We start from the raw sequence: 21,530 nt of genomic DNA on the forward strand, positions 1-21,530 counted from the left end.
AGTTATGATCTCTTATGCAGATTATGCATCCGGTAATTTTTTTTGGACGCTATGAAAGGTTCTAGGCGCGAATTCTCATGCGCAATTTGATACCAACCTTTAATTGTCTGGAGGCTGCCTTTCTTTGGAAATTAAGGTCTTGGCAGAGTTTTAATAATTTGTTGGCTCTAATAAAGCATAGGTACAGGAAAGTTAATATTGATGAGCTGAAGAAATAAACAAACGTAAGACTTCGCCTTCGAAGATGCGTTATAATTCAAATTCTTACTATAATTTTCAAATTTGAATCGGTTGGGATTTGAGTTCATATTCAATCTAATTGTAGTTACGTACTCAGTGCTCTCCACTGCTGCGGCCTCCACTAGTCGCGTACCATTTGTTTGGAAAGTCAAACGAGAATTTTTGAAGTATCTGCTTTTGCGCCAATAAGATAACAGGTTAAAAATTATAGCTTGGACAAAAGTTTTGTTTAAAGTATCTGCTCGTGCATTCTGTCTAAAGTTATTTGGTGTGTGTAGTAAAAAAAACAGAAATTAAAAATAACAAAAGATAGATAATTACAAAAAAAAATATTTATTTTCCTTTAATCTATTCTAAACAGGAAATAAGCGGATGAACAAGTTCTGCCAATTGACAACATGCAAATTTGTGAACAATTAAAAGAAAGCACAACTTTTATAAAACAATTAAATTAGGAGAAAAAAGTTGTTGAGCAACTAAAAAATGGCGAAAAAAACTCAATTTGACATAAATATATTGGTATACAAAGGAGGCAGCAATTAATTTATGAAGCCATTGGTTAGAAGGTGTGGTTTTACTTGCATGTGCCATATATTGCAGTCTGTGTGCGGTTATATAATTTATTGAATTATTGAAATAAAATAACAAATTGTAATAAAAAAAACCAGTTATCTTCTCATATAACGGCACTTTGATTTAAAGTATGGAATTTATAGCGAAAGACATGAAAACAAATCCATTTTCAAACAACTTCTTGTACACACACTTGGTAATTGATTATTGATTTAGAATGATTATCATCCTCGATGTTCGAGTGGAAGGGAGTATACAACCTCTCTGCTTGTTCTGCATTGAAAAGTCCCCGGCTCTTTATATAGAATACATTTTTTGACAAAATTTGTTATTATTTTTTTATTCAACATTGGTAATTTCCTTCAAGGGTGACACACTGATTATAGTGATCCACCAACTTTTCGATAAAATTTTTGTAGTTCGACTTGCCCTTTTGCTTCAAAATAGGCCTCAGTTTCACTGATCACCTTTTTATTCGACGAAAACTTCTTCCCAGCGAGCATTCTTTTGAGAATTGAGAAGAGGAGATCGTCACTGGGAGCCAGCTCTGGAGAATACGTGGATACGAAGCCCTATTCATTCATTAAATTTTTGCGATTTTGTCCTTAAAACGGTCCAATAACGCCATGAGCTAGTCACTGTGGTTGGTATTTCCTTTTTCAATGTAGTCGACAAAAATTGTTCCATATGCAACACAATATAAGCCAAAACTTTGCCGGCAAGCTGTTGTATTTTTCCACACGGATGACTGCCAATTGTGTTACGGAGTGAAATGATGGAGCCATGTTTCAGTCATTGTCATATATCAATGCAAAGGCTCTAATTTATTACGCTTGAACTTCTCCAAACACTCCTCCGAATCATCAACTCGTCATTGGTTTTGGCTAAAAATGAGCTGTACCCACTTTCCACAAAGCCTTCTCATACCCAAATATTCGTAAATGATATGGGGTACACGTTCAGGTAATATCTTTGGAGTGCCTGCTATCTCGAACAGCTGCACTTTGCGGCCATCTGAAATTATTTTGTGAACTTTTCAGATGTTTCGTCGGAAATTTCAACTGTTAAAATTGATCAAAATTGTGTTTCTTACTGCCAAATATTCTCTTATCAAATAAATAATATTAAAGCCTATCAATTCGATCAAATAAATAAGCTGTTGGCAACATTCTAGCGACAAAAAATTTAAAGCTGTGTTAAATTATTCGCCTGGTGTGTAAATTGTCAAGATCAGCTGCCTTTAGGTGCCCCTGTTAAAGTATGGTATATCTTCAGCAATCATGTCGGCCAACAAACAAACACATTTTGCAGTAAGGCATGAGAAAACAGCAATACACACGACAGCCGGTTTTACGTACCGGAATTGACCTGGATTTCATCCGGCCAAGGGCTGTTATTTCGGCGATTTAACCCGGTTTGGATCAGTGAGTTTTAGAATAAGATTGTCGCTACAGGAGCTGGCATTGAGTCCAACCCGGGCCGGATATATTTTTCTGCTGCATATGCACCAAAAGACTCCATCAAAACTCCACCTCGGTCATCGGGAGTAGACCAAAAGTTACGTGGCCCCATGCTGTCAAAGCAAAACTGCGTTTACCGTTGTTCAACTGGTACCTAGTTCACACACTGCGGGGCCTCTCCATCCGAGTGGTCCGAGGACTTGTACGGTCCATAGGAGCTCAAATGGACAGAATAACTCCCAATTTAATCCAACAATTTAACTGAAATGGACTCCAGAGCAAGATCGAGGAGATAGTTGCATTTATGAGCCGGGAATGCGTATCGATAGCTGCAGGGAGAAGAAACCATGCTAAACAGCCACTCAGATCTTCAGTTATGGTTTCAACGTGATACGAAACGATCGAGAGCGTGATAAGTTAACACCGTGCAATATCGTCTTATGGATGGCGACATCGATCGCAGGGATACTACCTTCCCAGTTACATGTTGACCTAAAGTATATCTCCCAACAAGTAGAAGATTTGGCATTCTGTACAATGAATGACGAAGCCCAAAACTCGCCCAACATCATCATTGCTAGTGGTGTCTGATAAATTGCATAACCTGGCGACCTATGTTAACAAAATGGACAAGATGGTTAGGGCACTTGAAGAACTATAACCTCTCCACCGGCGTTAGTAAGCTTTGGACTACTGTCAAGACTTTGTCTAATCCGCAGAGACATGATGACCGAGTTGAAATTCAACTCAATGGCCATGCCACTTCGGACCCGAAGAAGTGCGCGGGCTATTTTAGCTTGCAATTCACACTGCAGCCTTCGGTTGATAAAGCCAAACGATCTATTACCCGACGGCTGCTTAAAATGCCAAAAGTCTGCGCACCACTTACTTTCACCGATGAGGAGGTGCAGGGTGTCATCAACAAGGCGAAATCTTCAAAATCCATCGGAAAAAGGACAGATATCATATTTACGTTCCACTATGATCCACAAACTAAAATAGTCAATTCTTGAGACTTTTTATAAACTAGAGTAAAATACATACATATATGATATTTTGAGTTCAGTTCAGTAATATAAAACTCTCTAAACATAAATTCAAATGCGATCCACAACCACAAATAGTAATTCCAATTGATTATTTTCATCAGAAAGTAAAAGCTATTACATTTGTTGTCAGATGGAAAAAGGACTGAAAATAAATTTAGGTTCCACTATGGATGGAATTAACAAGCTGATGTTAAAGAACCTACGCTCGACGGGAGTAAGCTACCTTACCAAGGTCCTCAGCTTGTCGCTGACCACTCTTCAAAATCCCCATGTGTGGAAAATCGGAAGAGTGGTCCTCCTGCTGAAACTTGGGAAACCCGCCAACAAAGGGGAGTCCTATCGTCCGATAACTCTCCTCTCCCCAGTAGTGAAGACACTTGAGGCCTTTCTACTCCCGACTTTCACACACAACCTGAGCCAAGAAAACCACCAGCATGACTTCCGAAAATTGCACTGCACCACCACAGCACTTAGCGTCATAAACGTTCGGAGAGTTAAGGCCTTAACTAGAAACCACCCTGTGAGACGATCCTGGTAGCGTTGGACATGTCAAAAGTCTATTACGCAGTTAATTGCACAACGCTACTTTAGGACATCGAATGAACTACGCTGTCTCCAGGACTGAAGAGGTGGACCATAAATTACCTGAGCGGTGGTCAATCATCCGTACTGTTTCGAGGAGAAAATTCTAAACTTAGAAGAATTAAACAAGGCGTCCCGTAGGGTGGTGTCGTCTCCCCGTTTCTATATCTCGAAACAAACAACTACCAGAAGAAGTTTTCATAACCTCGTACGCACGATATTTACGTCGGGCAAAGGAATCGTGGCATGTGTTCAAAGGTAAGCGGCTATCTCTTTTACTGTACTGGACGAAGGAGTATAAACTTGACCTTAATATAGCAGTCGATGGCGTCAAGATTCCGACTGTCAACAATCCCAAGATTTTAGGTGTAACTTTTGATAGTCTATGTTCCTTTATTCGATTATCGCTAATGTACAGAACCGTAATAAAATCCTAAAGTCGCTAACCGGCAGCACATGGGGAAAGGACAAAGAAACGTTGTTGGCAGCTTACAAGGCAATCGGCCGGCCGGTCCTCAACTACGCCGAACCTGTAAGGTCGCCTGGATACAGTGAAACGCAGATGAGGAAGCTTCAGACCTGTCAGAACACAGCACTCCGGACAATGACGGGATGCCTCTTGATGTCTCCAATCGATCACTTACACAGTGAGGCCAATATACTCCCAGTTAAGAAGCATAATGAACTTCTCTCCCGGCAATTCCTGCTAGATTGCTTTCGTAGAAAACACCCTGCAGGCACCTACTTGGAGTGGAACCGCCTACTAGGAACATCAAGAGATCATACCTTATCTACGTATACCAAACTTCGGACGCAACTAACTTCCGACTAGCACTGACTGTCATTCAAAGTGGAGCCATCAAAACCTTCACTGACTCCCTCTCAGTGAACGGCGTATTAGGAGTCAAACCACCGCCCAATGCAGACGAAGAGCTCGAGTTGCCGAAAGAAACGAGAGCGACCTTTGCGCAGCTTCGTTCTGGATATTGTAGTAGGTTAAACATCTACTTATCCAAGATAGACCCCGACTTATCCCATATATATCCGGCGTACAATGAGTCTCCGCATGACACTGACTACCTCTTTGCATGTCCTACTAATGCCACTCATCACACATCCCTCTATACAATAATACGAGATATAAAAGTATAGAGATATACTATACATACATATAAGATGTTCGACGGAAAAGTTTAGGGTAATTGCTGATTAATCTTTACTAATATCCGCCATTTGTAAAGCGACGCCTAAACTAACGTAGACCTTGGCTACTATTTACAATTTGCTAAGACATAATGACTTACTGAAACTTGGACTATCTACTTTACATAGTTGGATTCGCTGCTTTGAAAGTTTGCTACACATTGGCTATCGACTGTCTATTAAAAAGTGGCTCAGATAAAAGCATAGTCGATCAACGAAAACAGCCATTCAAGATAGATTTTGTGTTGATTATTGGAAGATATAACAGCCCTTGCTCGGATAAAATACGGGTAAATTCCGGTAAGACTTTAACCACCTCTTTGTATGCCCAGCTAATCCGACTCATATAACATCCCTGTCCTTTTGGTCCGAACTACCAAAACAACACGTTCCTTGGTACCGTTAGAGAACCCCGATGACTACCTACCTAAACCTTACCACCCAAGCTGGATTAAATAACCGGTACAATAACAACAACCAGTATTTGATATAATATAGCAAAACAAAGTGAAGTGTTCTTAAAAACAATGTAAAAGAGCTATAACTGTCAAAATAATATTGATTTGAGATGTTTATTGACTTCAATTTTGATTCTTTATGGCAACGAGATGTTCTAGTTAAATCATATTAAAGCTAACTGCAATCCCTACAGAGCATAACATAATGCGTTTCTTACGTCGTCATGTTGAGCGATTAGAATGTCAATTTAAAATAACAAGAATGCACACCGGATGCTTAATGTCCAGTTATGTTTGACCTCTTGTTAGTTGTTGTCTTGCTTTATTCTTGCATTCGTATTTTTTTTCATTAATTTTGTGGCATGAAAAGCGAATTAACAATTTCCTTTACTAAAAAATAATTTTTATACTCGCAGGTGTCTAACTGTTCCACTTATATGTCCATATGTATTTTTTAATAAATATCTCTCTACGCAATTAGCCGCTTTATTGCAATCACTCATCCTCCGTACCGTCGAGGTCGCATAGTTGGAATTCGTGTGCTTAATAACCAAAAATATAATAAATTTGTGGTTATTGGTACCTGACAATTTAGTTTTTTTTTAGCGACCTGAATATTTAATTAAATTTTGGAAACTACCACCATAGTTTATGAATTATAATGGAGAATTGCCGAGTACTTCAAACGGCGCTTAGCATTAGATTCTTTTGCAAATTTGTTAGAACTAAAGTTTAAGCGAAATTGTAAAACATTTTGTTCACTAAGTTTTATTAAAAAACTAACCGAATATACCAAATATATATTATTAACGATTAACAGCAAATAGTGTATTCTTTACATAAGTGCTACTGATTTTATGAATCGATATGCTTCAATTTGGTATCGGCTCATTGTATATAAAGCGAAAAATATGAACAGTATCATGTAACTACATATATGATTTATATAACAAAATCCAAGTGGCAATTTAGTCTACTCGGAGTGATTGGTTGTGCTGATGCATAGCCGATTACTAAAAGCATACAATATTTTAAAATAGGAAGGGTTATTAGTAAGCTGTATTAATAGTATTAAGATTGTTAGCTTTTTTCAGTATACCGTTTAAATTATACATACATATGTGGTTTAACATCAGGATCAAGCATGTAGAAGGTTGTAGGCCAGATCTATGAATGCTGAATAATAGACCGGCGACACCATCTGTTTACTTCTTGTGCATCTGCTTATTGTGCTTAGTTGCAAGTTCATTCTATAACGCTCTAATCCGTATTTTGTCTCACTTATAAAATCCAAGCAAAATCTCAAATGTTTCTCCTACACTGAACAGAGATATATTATATTTGCCACAACAACAAAGCAGCGAAAGCCGATTGATTGCCGGCCGAGCTATTCAAATACGCCAGCGAAATACTGATAAGGAGAATGCATTAGTTTCTTTGTAGAATATAGACGGAGCAAGCCCGACTATTGGAATTTTAGTGTGCGCCAAATATTGTGGAATAAGCATCCTCACTATCGCCTATAAGGTTCTATCGAGCGTACTGTGTGAAAGACTGAAGCCGAACGTCAACAAACTGATTGGACCTTTGCCGTGTGGTTTTGGATCTAGAAAATCAACAACTGACCAGGTATTCACCATGCGCCAAATTTTGGAAAAGACCCGTGAAAAGAGAATCGACACACACCACCTCTTCGTCGATTTCAAAGCTGCTTTTGACAGCACGAAAAGGAGCTGCTTTTATGCCGCGATGTCTGAATTTGGTATCCCCGGAAAACTAATACGGCTGTGTAAACTGACGTTGAGCAATAACAAAAGCTACGTCATGATCGCGATAAATCAATAACTAAATACGCCAGAGATTCTAATTTTCCCACCGAGATGGTATAAAAGATCTTTATAGGAACCGGTAAGAAAATTGAACGATGAGCGTGGGACCGCCCACTTTTTGATGAAATCCCATATCTCGGGACCCGGGTAACCGATTCCGACAACATTTAGTAAGTGGCATTTTTTTTAAATTCTTATGTCACATTGTGAAAATGGACGAAATCTAACTACAATCACGTCTACTTCTTATATAGCACACTCTTAAGTTCCACTTGATACGTTCAGTTTCCAAAACGCAAATCAAGAAGCATGTCATACGAATGGATAAAAACGCTCCAGTTCTGAAAGTATTCGACGCAATACCCGCCGGGGGAAGCAGGTCAAGGGGAAGATCTCCACTCCGATGGAGAGATCAGGTGTAGCAGAACCTTGCTGCACTTGGTATCTCGAATTGGTGCCAAATTGCGAAAAGAAGAAACGACTGACGCGCCGTTGTTAACTCGGCTATAACAGCGTAGGTGGTGTCTACGCCAGTAAAGAAGAAGATGAAAAAGCTTTCGACTTACCTTAATGTTTACCTAAATGATTATCATTAAATAATATTTTGACATATAAAAAATTTTAATTACGAGCTAAGAGGTCTAGGAAACTCTTCGCTTTCAGGAAGAGCCACATTTCATTTGTTGTTAAACTGGACACTGTTCAATCGGGCTTAATGCGGTAAGATTGACCGGATGCAAGCTGCATTAGCTGTATGGAGGAAAATGAGATAGAATCTCCACAGCGCTACTCCTCAAGTGTCTTGTTTTTGCCCGATCAGACGAAAACAAATATATCCAAAGGAAAAAAGCGGAATTAAAAATAAAACACCGAAGCTGATTTGTGATAGGTTCAGGACGTTTTTGTCACTAGCTGAGATCCAACTATGCATATGAGTTTTTTTGGCTTCAGAATGTACATAACAGTCTAAATGTGGTTTTCCGACATGCTGAGGGATCAGTCATCTTACCTAATCTAACATAACCTGCAAATTTTAACAATAAACATATTCAAAAGTCCTGGACAAACTTATATTTAAACAAAATATCAAATAAGTAAAATCCAAAAGTGGCTATGAGCACTGTCATATCAAATTAACTTTAAAAACCACAAAAGCGTGAAAAATTTTGTACATATTTTCAAACAATTTTTAAATCAGATATACAAATACAATAAGAGAATTTCGAAAAATTGCATTGCGCATAGCTCCGCCCATTTTTGCTTGAAATTTTTATCTTACATCGCTCAGGTAGTCACACCGCCGATTCAAAACAAAAGAGAATGTGCACCGGATGCTTAATATATTAATATACCGCTACATCTGAACTGCTTACCTCTCGCTGTAAAAAATTGATTTGATTAACTTTATGGAATCACCAATAGCCGAGTCATACAATTGATTAACTATTACAACATCATAATTCTCGATAATAACCAGCCCCTCACTGCAATTACGCGGTTCGCTGTAACCGCACGTCCTCCTCGCCGTTAAGGTCGCGTGCTTGAGATTCGTGTGGCAGCAGCAGCCATTGGCAAGCTTCTGCAACGGGTTTTAGCACAGTGGAAACAAAACAAAAAAATAACAAAAAGTTATTTGAATGTAGTTTGACGAAAGATAACAAAATGAATGGACTCAAATTGAGGTGTGTGAGCATACTTATTTAATAACATAATGAGCGTGGCTGCGAGTTGTTTTGCATTGCACCTGTCATTACTGAATTTTCGGTAGACAAATGGTCACAGATTTGAAGTATCATTTTCACGGGTTAGCATACGTTTGTGTAAATTTGTCTAAGAAAGCTTGTGACTGAGTATCTTTTAGTGAACACAAATATTTGTTTTGCATAGCTGCAATTGTAGTAGTGAAAATGCATTTTCTAACATACATGTATGTACAGTGGCAAGCAAAACAATTGCATTTTAAGTTAAAAACATATTTGACTAGCTCACTGCATGAGCTTGGGGAACAAGAAAAAATCACACGGAGCCAAATTTCGCGTTTCGTTGCGATGGTGCAGTATCATGGTATAAAATCCATGAATTGTTCTTCCTCAATTCCGGCCGTTTTCGACAAAAACGCCTCAATATGTCTAAATAAAACTCTCTATTGACCGTCTGTCCCTCCGGAACAAATTCGTGATGCACCAAACCACGAATATCGAAAAAAACAATGAGTATCATTTTGAAAAATTCTGCTTTAGTTGGGACAAGTCGAGCGAGAACGGATTTCATACCCAAAATACCTACCAAAACTGTTCGAAAGGACTTACGAGAGAATTCGAGTTCTCTTGCCATCTCTCCAACACTAGTTTGACGATTTTCAAGCACCATATCCTTCACTTTTGCAATATTTGTCATCAGTTAAATAGGTCAAAAGTCGTCCAGAACGAAGATTGTTTTCAACGATCTCTCGACCATCTTTGAAGGCTTTGTAACACTCGTAGGCTTGTGTTTTTGATAAAACTGAAAAAGTAATAGTATTTCTTACTGTGCATATGTATATAATTATCTAGTAATTATCATTATCTATGCTATCATTGCGTATAACAAATTGTAATGCTAGCAAAGTAATTTTGGGTGGTTTACAAGATAATGATATTGACAGTTACAGTAAAGTTAATATTTAAAGAAGGGATACGTTCGATATTACCGTCGTCACACTATTTAAATAGGCAGTGTCGAAAAAATCGCATTAAGTTTTTACATAGGTTGCCTTTTATGTTTCCGCATTTTATCGTGTAGTTGACATTTATGATGTTGTGCATACTTAGATCGTTTTCATACTTGCGCTATTTGTGTTATTTACAGTAACTTAAAATATTCTTTTCGAAGAAAATAAATAATTAAGCTGGAGGATTATTTGTTAAAGCTTTTGACGTGGAGTAACTCACCAAGAGTGCTTAGATACAATTAATTCAATTTTTGACGATGAAGCTCCATGAAGGACCAGTGGTTATCGATGGAGTGGTGAATTCAATCGGGTTGTAGATCACTTCAAAACGAATTTCGTTAAGGTCGTTCAAAATCATATATACGCACGGACGCACCGACAGACGGAAATAGCAAATTTGACTCAGCTCGACACGCTAATCATTTAGATATACCTGTATATTTGATAAGATTTTCGACGTTTCCTTTTGGGTGTTGAAATTTTCGTGGCAAACTTGATATACCCTGTTCCGGTTATAAAAAAATATAAAACTTCAGTGCATAACCAATTTAACATTGTTTTTCCTGTAGAAATGTTTGTCATAGCATTCAAGCTAACCCTAACATCTCTGCACTGTTTTAAGAATATTAATTATGTAAATGTTGCTTAGCTGCATTTTTATTGCTTTCTACTGTATGTGTAAAACCACCTTGCAGTTTACAATGATGCATATCTGCAATGGTGCATTCAGTGACAGATGCGTTGGAGAACCTTCATGCTAACCTCATCTCATTGCAATGCTTCAGTCGATGGTTTGATCTTTAACGTAATACAGTGCAAAATGGTGTCCGCAAAGTTGGTGAGTGAACTCAAAGACGCTTCTTGATGAGTTACAGAAAGGATGCAAAAAATATATGTATATAAATTAGTTGAGAATTATTAAAAATGTTTGGCACTAATATAAAAATAATTTAATAATAACTCAACCACTAATGTACATACTTGTATTATAAAATGAAAAGTAAAAAAGTGAAATGAGAATGAAAATTACAAAAACATGAGAATTTATCGTTTGATGATTCGAAAGTACTACTAATTTATAAGGAAATGTTGGTGAAAATATTTCGGGTTTAAGAAAATTAAAAACGTTGATTTTGCTGTTATATGAGAATTCTGCGACAGAGACTCTTTTGTGCTGTACTTTTTTCAAAACAACTTTTACAAATGAGCTTATTGAATTTTTGTAAGAATTTTAGTGTGCGTTATTAAGTATCTGTAAACTAGATTAAAATGTGTTTAAAGATAAATAAAAATACCTGAAGACCTAAGTGCTATACTTATCATTTAAAATGCAAATTTAATCAAATAAATTACATCAACAACAGGGCGTATGAGTAATTTTCCGTCTTCCAAACTCTTATCAGCGGTAAAAATTATTCCAAACATATTTTCAATTATGTATATTATATATACAACAATAAATGAAGAGTTAGTTCGAGTGTGGCGGAACATTATGAACATTTGCAAATGGCAAGAATCAAAGACTGAAAAGAAATATTTTCTGGTAAAATCGAGAATGTTGTGAATCGACTAAAAGCAACTAGGAGGCTGGTCAGATTGTATATATGGTTATCTGAGAAACATACGAACCGTTTCCTTGAACCTTTGAGATCAAACTAATTATTTCTAATGTACTATATTCACTTTATGCCATTTATGTCTCAGATATTAACCCATATATTCGACAAAGAATATAACGAAAATTTATGAATATAACTCAACTATTGATCGATATATTCTACATTAATTTAACTAGAATAACGAAAATTTGGTAGATATGTGAGCGCTGAGACTGTCTTATATTGATCGTTATGTTATTTATACTGTATCATATTAGGTATATAATGGGTTAAAGTAGAGCTAATCTGATTTGATCAATTTTTAGTACCAGGTTCACATTAACAAACCCAGAAAGTTGATGAATCTTAGCTAGCTATTAGTTTAGGAGTATATTCGTTAATTGGAGGCTGTAAAAGTTATAGTTCGATTTCGATAATTTTAGATGACAGGTGCCATACCTTGTTCTCCTTGCTTGATTCACTATATACTATTGCAAAGGGAAAAGTTTGAGGTGTACGAGGTTTTATCAATATTTGTATCCCACTTTGTATTCAAGTCAGATCAATCTGGAAATCAATTTAATCATTTATATTTCGATTGACTTAAATTATGTTATGTTAAGCTCAGTTGGTAAGTATTTTTTAGCTGATCATAGAATAATAAGTAATAGTTTTTAAAATTCAATAAAATGTAACTTTTAAAAGTACTTAAAAGAATATGCTACACTTGAGATCATATTTTACAAGGATTAGTTCGTCAAATTCGTCAAATACGGCAAACTTGGGGAGTATAGTGCCTGAGAGATGACGCTCGTTTCGTATTTGGGCAAAAAGTCAGTCGTGATCATGATAGAATATAATATAATATTATTATACATACGAGTCTAGCAATACTACGCTTCATATCCAAATCTTTAACCACAATGTGGTGATATACACAGATATACACAAGAGATGTTGAGAAAGTTTGCTACCTATTTTATGTCAACTTGACAATTTGCAAACATTCTTCCTTTAACTTTTTCGATGTTACCGTCATTAACAGAGCAGTTCACTTCTGCGGACTGGCATGAGGCAAGCTTTCGACGACTTCAGAACCTTCACTGAATGCTTGGTGACACTCAAATACTTGTGTTTGTGACAAAGTAGACTCTCCAAAACACTTCTGCGAAATTTTCAATGTTTCTGTTACCGTGATTCCATTGGAAGATTTATATACCAGTACCGGTCAAATTTGGATGAATATTGAATCACGAAAACATTGATGAAGCTCGATTTGCAAGACCGCCGTCGGTAAAATTATACCACCCAATATATTTTTGTGGTTTTGTCATAATAGCCTTCAACAAAGAAATATATTTTTAAAAATTTAACTTTTACTTTAAATAAAACTTTTTGTTACAGTTTTTCGTTGCCTCAATTTTCGTCACATCATTGCTCACCGTAAATGCCGGATTGTTGGACTATGTTTACCCCGCACTTATGACCGCGTTCTACAGTCAAGTGCCAACTAAGGAGGGCTATCGATTCAAGTAATTGACAAAAAAGTCCCTGACTATTTTAAAACATTAATTAAAACTTGTGATCCACCCAGGCAGGAGGACCCAAATGGCAGTTCACGTGAGGAAATTGGCGTTATTATGAATCCAGATACGCCGGATGAGGAATTGGTGATAATGGGCATGTACAAGGTGTATGACGAGAAAACCGATACCGAGACGATAACGATGTATACAGCCGATAAAAATGGTTATCAACCGCGTTTTAAATTGAAGAATCGTAAACTAAGTTCCAAGCTCTTAATGACGTCGACTGGTTAAGCGAAGAAACTGTGAAAAACCATATATAATTGTTATTGCATGGATGCAAATGGAAATTAAAATAGTTACATACGATTATAAATACAACAACTTAGTTAGTGCTACTAACCAATAACAGTTATGAAAATATATTGTTTAATGTTTTCAAAAGGGAACATATATTTAGTAATCCTTCAATTTTCACTTCATATTTTTGCTCTATTATTCTTTGTCATCTTTTGTGTCTTTGAGTTGGGATCAACAAAAATCCAGGCTTTTCGCGGAACCGGAACATGATCTTAGTCTTTTCTTGGATTAGTATTATTTGGGTTTTATGGGTGGGTTTTATGTGTGTCAACTTATTCGTTGCTCCCTGATATAATTACATACATATTCTACATATACACCAGGGTGTCCCTTATAAAGGAGATTTTTTTTTAGATATCGAAATGCATACCTCCTATTTATTTTTAAGCTACCTAGTCTTACTTAAATCTAAGGTCAGAATTAACCCGTGGTCAGAATTAACCCGTGCTGACAGAACTCTGAAAATCTTGAAATTTGCTGTTTTTAACCCTTTCCGTTATATAGCTAAAGCAATTGAAATATTATATTTTTTATGAAATATAGAAAATTAGAGATCAAGCAGAATATATCTTTTGAGGGTATTTTTTACAGTCTGGAAAATTGCTTTTGCACTTCTTTTGCAGTGGTCAAAATCTTGCGTAAGTTTTACAGGTTTTTCAGCTGTAACATTAACTTCCGTTAAAGAAAGCACTTTCCTTTTCGCCACTGAATAGGTAACATCTTCATCGCATGTATGTAGAAACGAGTCTCCAGAAGAAACTTTTATCAAATTTTAATTGAGCAAATAAATTTGTGTTCTTGACAGACACAAAATCACTTAATGATTTTCCTGCAACAATAAATAAGGCAGTATTATTAACAATTTATTGAAAACAGTATAAAAAATAGTACTATTTAGTAAATATGCAATAACTATACATTAAACATTAAACAGTATTTATTGTATTCCTACTTACAGTACAAATAATCAGACATATCTTCTTTATGTAGATGGAATATATGTATCTCTTTCCAGAATCATACAAACTGTATCTTTGGAAATTCACTACAAGTACCAAAGATGTTGACAAAACTTTCTCAGGGCTGGTTTGGAGATCAATTTGTCAACAGTTTTATATTCCTTAAGCCTCTTTCAAAAATCTTGTTGATTTGGTGCCTTCACTGCCAGACTACATCCAAGCCATGGTTTTACATATAAAACCGCAATGAATAAACAGACGTCTTGAAGGGCTCGCTTATCCTTGGCACTAAGTTTGAACTGAGATTGCAACAAACATATCTTTGAAGAGTAAGCCAGTCTAGCCATTCAACTTGCTATATGCATCGCTCAAAGAGGTCTAATGTTAATTTTTTTCCAATGTCTCTTAATAAGAAAATAAAAGATAGTTCAATCAGTTCCCGATAATCGCCACGTCTAATGGTTTTTTGCAGTTCTTGATTATAAAACTTCAACAAATCTTCTATTATTGTGTTACAAAAATATCGTGTGACGATATCGGTATTTGTTTCAATGGTAGTAGTATTGATAGTTTTCCAGTTGTCTTTAAACTTTTTGAACAATGGTATATCAGGGCTCATTGTGACTTCGTGAATTTTTGTTTCGAGGACACATTTTAAAACCAGTTCGTAAACGTTATAGCGGCAAGCAAAGAGTAGTAATTCCCTGTCTAGTTTTTATTTATTTTCTATTACTTCTTAATTAATTCCATTGCCATCTTTAAAATATATAACAATACATGTTAATTACGAGAATAATGGAGAACAAATGATAAATGCCGTGACTACGCACTGCTACGGCCGCGCAACATAGTATGTTTACAAAGTGCCTTCCAAAAAAATAAAACAGAACAAATGGTTTTTTCGGCAAAATCAATTTATTTTATTCAAAATAATCTCCTTCTGCTTCAATACAGCTTTTTGTACGGTCCAAAAGCGTGTCGAACGAGTGTTTTAGCTCGTTGGCCGTAGGAAGAAGTCGCTCGGTGCCATTTCAGGTGAATACGACAATTTTTGGTCGTCAGTCAATTTGTGCGGATCAAACCGTGCACACATTTTTCGTAAGCCCAAATGTTCAGTCAAAGTGCGATAAATCGATGTTTTGGGGATGTTCAATTCAATTTCCCTGAATTTCAATGACGATTTCGGCTGATTTTTGATGACTTCACGCACAGTTTCGATGAAATTTCCGGTGATCACGGATTTTGATTGGCCCACATGTTGATCATCATTTATGTCCTCATGATCACTTTGAAAACGTTGAAACCACTCGTGATCGTGATGTCGCCAAAATTTAATGTTGGCTCTTTGTTCGAAGCTCGTTTTCGCACCGATAATACAAACATACTGACACTTAAAACGCAATAACTTCACTTCCAATCTATGAAATGTCATGAAATTCTCACTGGACAATCGATAAAGATAGCAGATTCTAACGCACCAGTCGACATATGGATGACGCCACCAGGGGGTGCTAGATTCAAAAAGTCTTCTTCACTTTGGAATGTACCTTGTATAAACATGATTCGATGCAAGTCGGTACGGGTTATTGTACTCCAAATAAGGTAAAAATATATTTCCGAGTGTTTAGAGGCAAATGGACAAAATTTAGACTTATGCGATAGAAATTTAAAACTTTGAAAAATTAGGAACACCCCAACATACACTCAAACACTGATCGACATAACGTTTGTTAGAAAAAGGAAAATCATTATATGTAGTATATGGGAGTTGGTTAGTATCAACCCGATTTTCTCTATTTTGCCAACAGCACATGCTATTAACATGCCGCATACTAAAAAATGTTCCATGAGTTTCATAAAGTACCTCATATACGAGTATAACCGCCAATCATATGGAGTAAAGTCACCCGGATGTTGTATGTTTGTTAGATGGTAGCTAGGTCAAGTTTCCGCTCGATTTTTATACAGCTTAAGTACAAAGATACACTGTTATGAATAAAACACGTTCTCTTATCTTCATTGAGATAACTTATACATATATCGGCCGATATATGCGGTGTAAAGTCAAGCGAAAATCTTTATGTTAGGTATATGGGCGCTAAGCTAAATATTCTCCCGTTTAAACATATTTTTAACACACAGAAATACTGTAATCAGAAACTAATTCTCTCAAGTTTTCAATTGTATATCATATACATTGACCGTTATTTTCGTTAAAAAGTCAACTATAGATACTGGGGTCTACATATTCGGTACCTAGGGGCGTGAACAGGTTCGGTTCGATTTGTACACATTTTAGTCTTAAGATGGCATACTTCAAGGCCATTATCTGTGTAAAGTCTCATCTTGATATATTAATTTGATTCTTGTAGCTTAAGTGTTTTAGAAGATATGTGCATAAAACCAATAAGTTCCGCCCAAGCGCACTTTTTCAAAATTTTTCGCCCACAGGTGCCCCTCACTTTTGCGTAGTGGACCAATTACGGCCATCTACGAACTTGCTATGCAATAAGTCTACCAAGTTTGATCACGGTATCTAAATTTTTACTCAAGTTACGGACGGACGGACGAACAGAAAGACAGTCACTCGGATTTCAACTTTACTCGTCATCTTGATCATTTATATATGTATATATATCTCTATGTCTATCTCGATTAGTTTTAGGTGATACGTACAACTGTTAGGTGAATAAAAATACTTGTATTATACTCTGCAGCAACTTGTTTCAAGAATATAAAAATGATTATTTATTTGATTGACCTCGCTGCAATGATTTCAATATGAATTTTCCTACCACAACTTTTCTAAATGTTTGATTGATCTTCTTTTGTTATGTGTTATCTATCATCAAACTGGTGGATGCCTTCGAACAGCTGATTAATTTTAAGCGACGTGATTTAATTAATATGGGGTTCTTATGGTGGAAGAGTATTTCTTGCTAATTGAGATATTTATTTTCTGTTGAATTGGCGAGATAGGGCTAGAAAAGATAAGATGTATAAGGATGTTTAAGAAATTATGGATATATACTCGATATTTTTACAAAATTCTCTATCTGTTTGAAAGAGTTTATCTTCAAAAATAAATTCCAAAGAGTATTCTTTTAAATGATAATAGATGATTAATGATGATTATAATAGGCATTGCCCATTAAATTTGGAGTTTATGTGTTTTTTCTTTATAAAAGTAGGAAAACTCGAAAAGAATCACCCTTTATAATTAAATAGTGACGTTTCACCATATTATGAATTGCTCTACTTTATAGAAAGCTCCCGACGTACTACCGAGCGTAACTACATTTTTTGACTACTAGAAAGAGCTTCTCTCCATACTTCGAACTTTCACCTTATGTTTTTTGTGATGACACTGGTTCACAGATTTCTAGTCGTTTTATTGTGTTCTTATAAAGATATATTTACATATAATCAAAGCCGATGTCTAATTATTGACGTGTTCGATTCGCCGAGTGGTGGAAAGAAGTGAACTATTCCAGTTGTTCAAACAAACTGGCAGTGCTAACGTTGTCCGTGTTATATTATTCCGAAAAAAATATTAGGTCTACAACTTCGCTTCCGCCGTTTTCCAATAGATGTCTATATTCTATCGATCTTGGACATTTGTGTCAACATTAACCCAACAAAATATTTGTAGAGATCTGTTTGCATCTCAAACTTATTGTCAACTGAAAATGTCACTTTTTCGAGCCGAATTCTCGACATTTGCGTAAAATTTTGCTTTTCTTTTTTAGTTCCAAGAAAAGTGCGCCTGAGGCTCATCGAATGCTTTCGGATACGTACGGTGAGGCTGTCCTAAGTGAAAGAACATGTCGCGAATGGTTTCAACGTTTTAAAAATGGTGATTATGAAGTCGAACACCGGCATGGTGGTGGAAGAGGAAAGATTTTCGAAGATGCTGAATTGGAAGCATTACTCGACCAAGATGCGTTTCAAACCCAAGAGGAATTGGCCGAATCGTTGCAAGTGATGCAGCAAGCTCTATCAAAACGCCTCAAAGCAATGGGGATGATTCAGAAACAAGGAAACTGGGTTCCTTACGACGTGAAACTAAGAGATGTCGAACGGCGCTTCTTTGCATGTGAATAGCTGCTTCAAAGGTACAACCGAAAGAGATTTTTACATCGCATTGTAACTGGCGACGAAAAATGTGTCCACTATGATAATCCTAAGCGAAGAAAGTCATGGGGAAAGCCTGGACATGCCTCCACGTCGACGGCAAAACCGAACATTCACGGCGCCAAGGTCATGCTCTGCATTTGGTGGGACCAGCTGAGGGTGATATATTATGAGCTGCTAAAGCTAAGTGAAACCATCACAGGAGATCGATACCGAACGCAATTGATGCGTTTGAGCCGAGCACTAAAAGAAAAACGGCCACAGTACGAGGAAAGATACGATAAAGTCATTCTCCAGCATGACAATGCTCGGCCTCACGTCGCAAAGGTGGTCAAAAAATGTTTGGAGACGCTTGTTCCGATCGATGACACACGGCACAGTAATTCGCTCGATCATAGTAGGCGGACGAGCACTTCAGTTCTTATAAAGAAGTCGAAAATTGGATTGATACTTGGATCGACTCGAAAGATGAGGAGTTCTTTCGTCACGGAATACGCATGCTGCCAGTACATTTTTGTAACCGTTTTTATACGATAAAGCCTTAAATTTACAAAAAAAAAAACGGCGTGAGCATTAGTTGTAGACCTAATATATATCTTAATTTTTGAGAGGAACCATTCACAATGGTAAAATTGGTACACAAATCGTAAAAAAAACTTGGAATAACTTTGTTGTTGCTTTTACATGTTAAATTTTTGACAAGAGGGCACAAAGATAGAAAGCAGAATAAATATAAAATAAAAATATCTGACATATAATTAATGAATGTTCAATTTCATTCCAAAGAGGCCCCAAACTATGACTGTCACATAACTAATAATTTGCTTAATCGATATTTTTTATATTTATGTTTAATTGAATGCGCATGTACAGGTGTATAAATTATAATATGTATTTGAATATTCCAACGAACTAGTTGGTTACTTAGAAGGTCATTTCTGTCGTCTTCGCGATCTTGACTTTTGTCGACATGTTGGTGACTTGAAATGTGGCTAAACCAGAAAACGTATTAGGCAATATTATTCAATCATAAAAAACAAAAAAAGATTTATTCTTTATAGATGCGTGCATATGTGATTTATACAAATATTTAAACACGTTTGGCTTGGATCATTGCGTTTTTTGAGAAATTATGTGAAAGCAAATAAACTGAGACTCTCACCTTTTAAAGAATTTGAAGTATATAGCTTTTTCCGAATATCTGGCGAGTTTTATTTAATTCTGTTTATTATCTATTTTTCATACGTTTTTTAATGGGATCGTGGAAAGCGTACATACCAAGCATACTGTGTAGACCAAAAGAGGTTTACTTTTTTAAGTAGCTACATTTTTTTGGTTTATTCTTTATTCGGCGACATCTCTTATTCGATATTCAAAGTTGATCGCTTTTACATTCATCCATCTGAAAAACACTGCACAGGTGTGTACGGTTATGTGGATGTCTGATTGGAAGAGGGCCAGCTAGTATGCTCTTTGAATTTCTATACGGGAGATGTATGTCAGTCTTATCGGTGAAGAAATTGTTTCTACACAACTTCTTGAAATAATTATGTTCAATTTATTTATGACAAAATGACAGATATATTCTGATAACGTCATTCAGAGAATAATAAAGTGGATGTTTAATAAGTACTTCTATTATTGATTGGGTTTCTTGGAATTCATGCAAGCCAAATGTTATTTATATAATAATCTTTCAAGAAAATATAGTAATTATTAAGGAACCGGTGGTCTAAGTAGTATTTAGCATTTTAATTATAGTAATTGAAAGTATTAGAATCAGTTGTTATTCTGAAGAATAAGTCAATGACTAAGCTGAATTATGGCTGTTGTTGTGACTGTTATTTCAAAACCCCCACAATAAACGTTAACTTTGATATTTTCGAACAGTAAGGGACAAGACTAAATATTTTCTGCCATCAAACAGTTCTCGCACTTGCGACTTGGCTCCCACCTAGCTGTTGACAGTCATAGCTTTGATGTCGTAGATAATTTAATAAGACGAACGACTGGCGCGCTGTTGTAAACTCGGCAATAACCACGTAAGTGGTGTTTACGCCAATAAAAAAGAAGAAGCAGAAGAATTTGAGGGTAACACGGGTGCGATGTGCAGATCGCATTCTTCATAGATATGCGCAGCATGACTGTTACATGACAGTTGAACAGCAAGTGCAATTAGAGACGTTATTAATTGAACTTTTGTGATAGCAGGTGTCTATTTATATCATAGTGTCTCCAAGCTTGCACAACTTAAAGTAACTAATCATCGAAAAAATCACCAAGAACGGAGTATATTAATTGATTACTTATTACAGCATCATAAGATGATTTTCAAATCTGCGTATCACTGCAGTAGGACGTTTGGACCCGCCTGTTTACCTCGTTGTTACCTATTTGGTTTGCACATATGTTTATATTTACACTGGAATGTAGTAAAAATGCAACTTAGGTTCAGAATAAGTTTATATAAAGTTGTTATTACTTTGCGTGCTAGTCTTGAATTTGGTTCAACAGGCATATTATTCAGCCGAATTTATTGCAATGATATATGACAGCTTGCTCTTTTTAATCTCTATTTAATTAGTTTACTTTATATGACTTACACCATTCGTTGTTCGATTCGTCACTTTTTAAAGTTTTCGATTTGACAATTGAAAGAAATTTTATTGCCTTACAAAAAAGTGCATTTATATGACTTGCCACTGCATGCGTATATCTAGTTGCAAATTACAAATATGCATATCTGAAGTGATGGATTCAGTGACAGATGATTTGGAAACCTTCGTGTTAACTCCTCTTATTACAGTGCTTCAGTCGTTTATTTGATCTTTAACGTAATACAGTGCAAA

General features: G+C 36.1%; 1 protein-coding gene across 1 annotated transcript; it reads left to right on the top strand.

Moving 5' to 3' along the window:
* Positions 1-10,853: 10,853 nt before the first annotated feature.
* On the top strand, positions 10,854-13,677 carry LOC126751340 (uncharacterized). The gene is made up of 3 exons (XM_050461531.1): positions 10,854-10,942; positions 13,107-13,234; positions 13,297-13,677. The coding sequence occupies exons 1-3, from the start codon at positions 10,859-10,861 to the stop codon at positions 13,520-13,522; spliced, it is 438 nt and encodes a 145-aa protein (XP_050317488.1). The 5' UTR covers positions 10,854-10,858; the 3' UTR covers positions 13,523-13,677.
* Positions 13,678-21,530: the final 7,853 nt, after the last annotated feature.

Source organism: Bactrocera neohumeralis, chromosome 2 (assembly GCF_024586455.1).
Source record: "Bactrocera neohumeralis isolate Rockhampton chromosome 2, APGP_CSIRO_Bneo_wtdbg2-racon-allhic-juicebox.fasta_v2, whole genome shotgun sequence".
Classification (NCBI taxonomy): Eukaryota; Metazoa; Arthropoda; class Insecta; order Diptera; family Tephritidae; genus Bactrocera; species Bactrocera neohumeralis.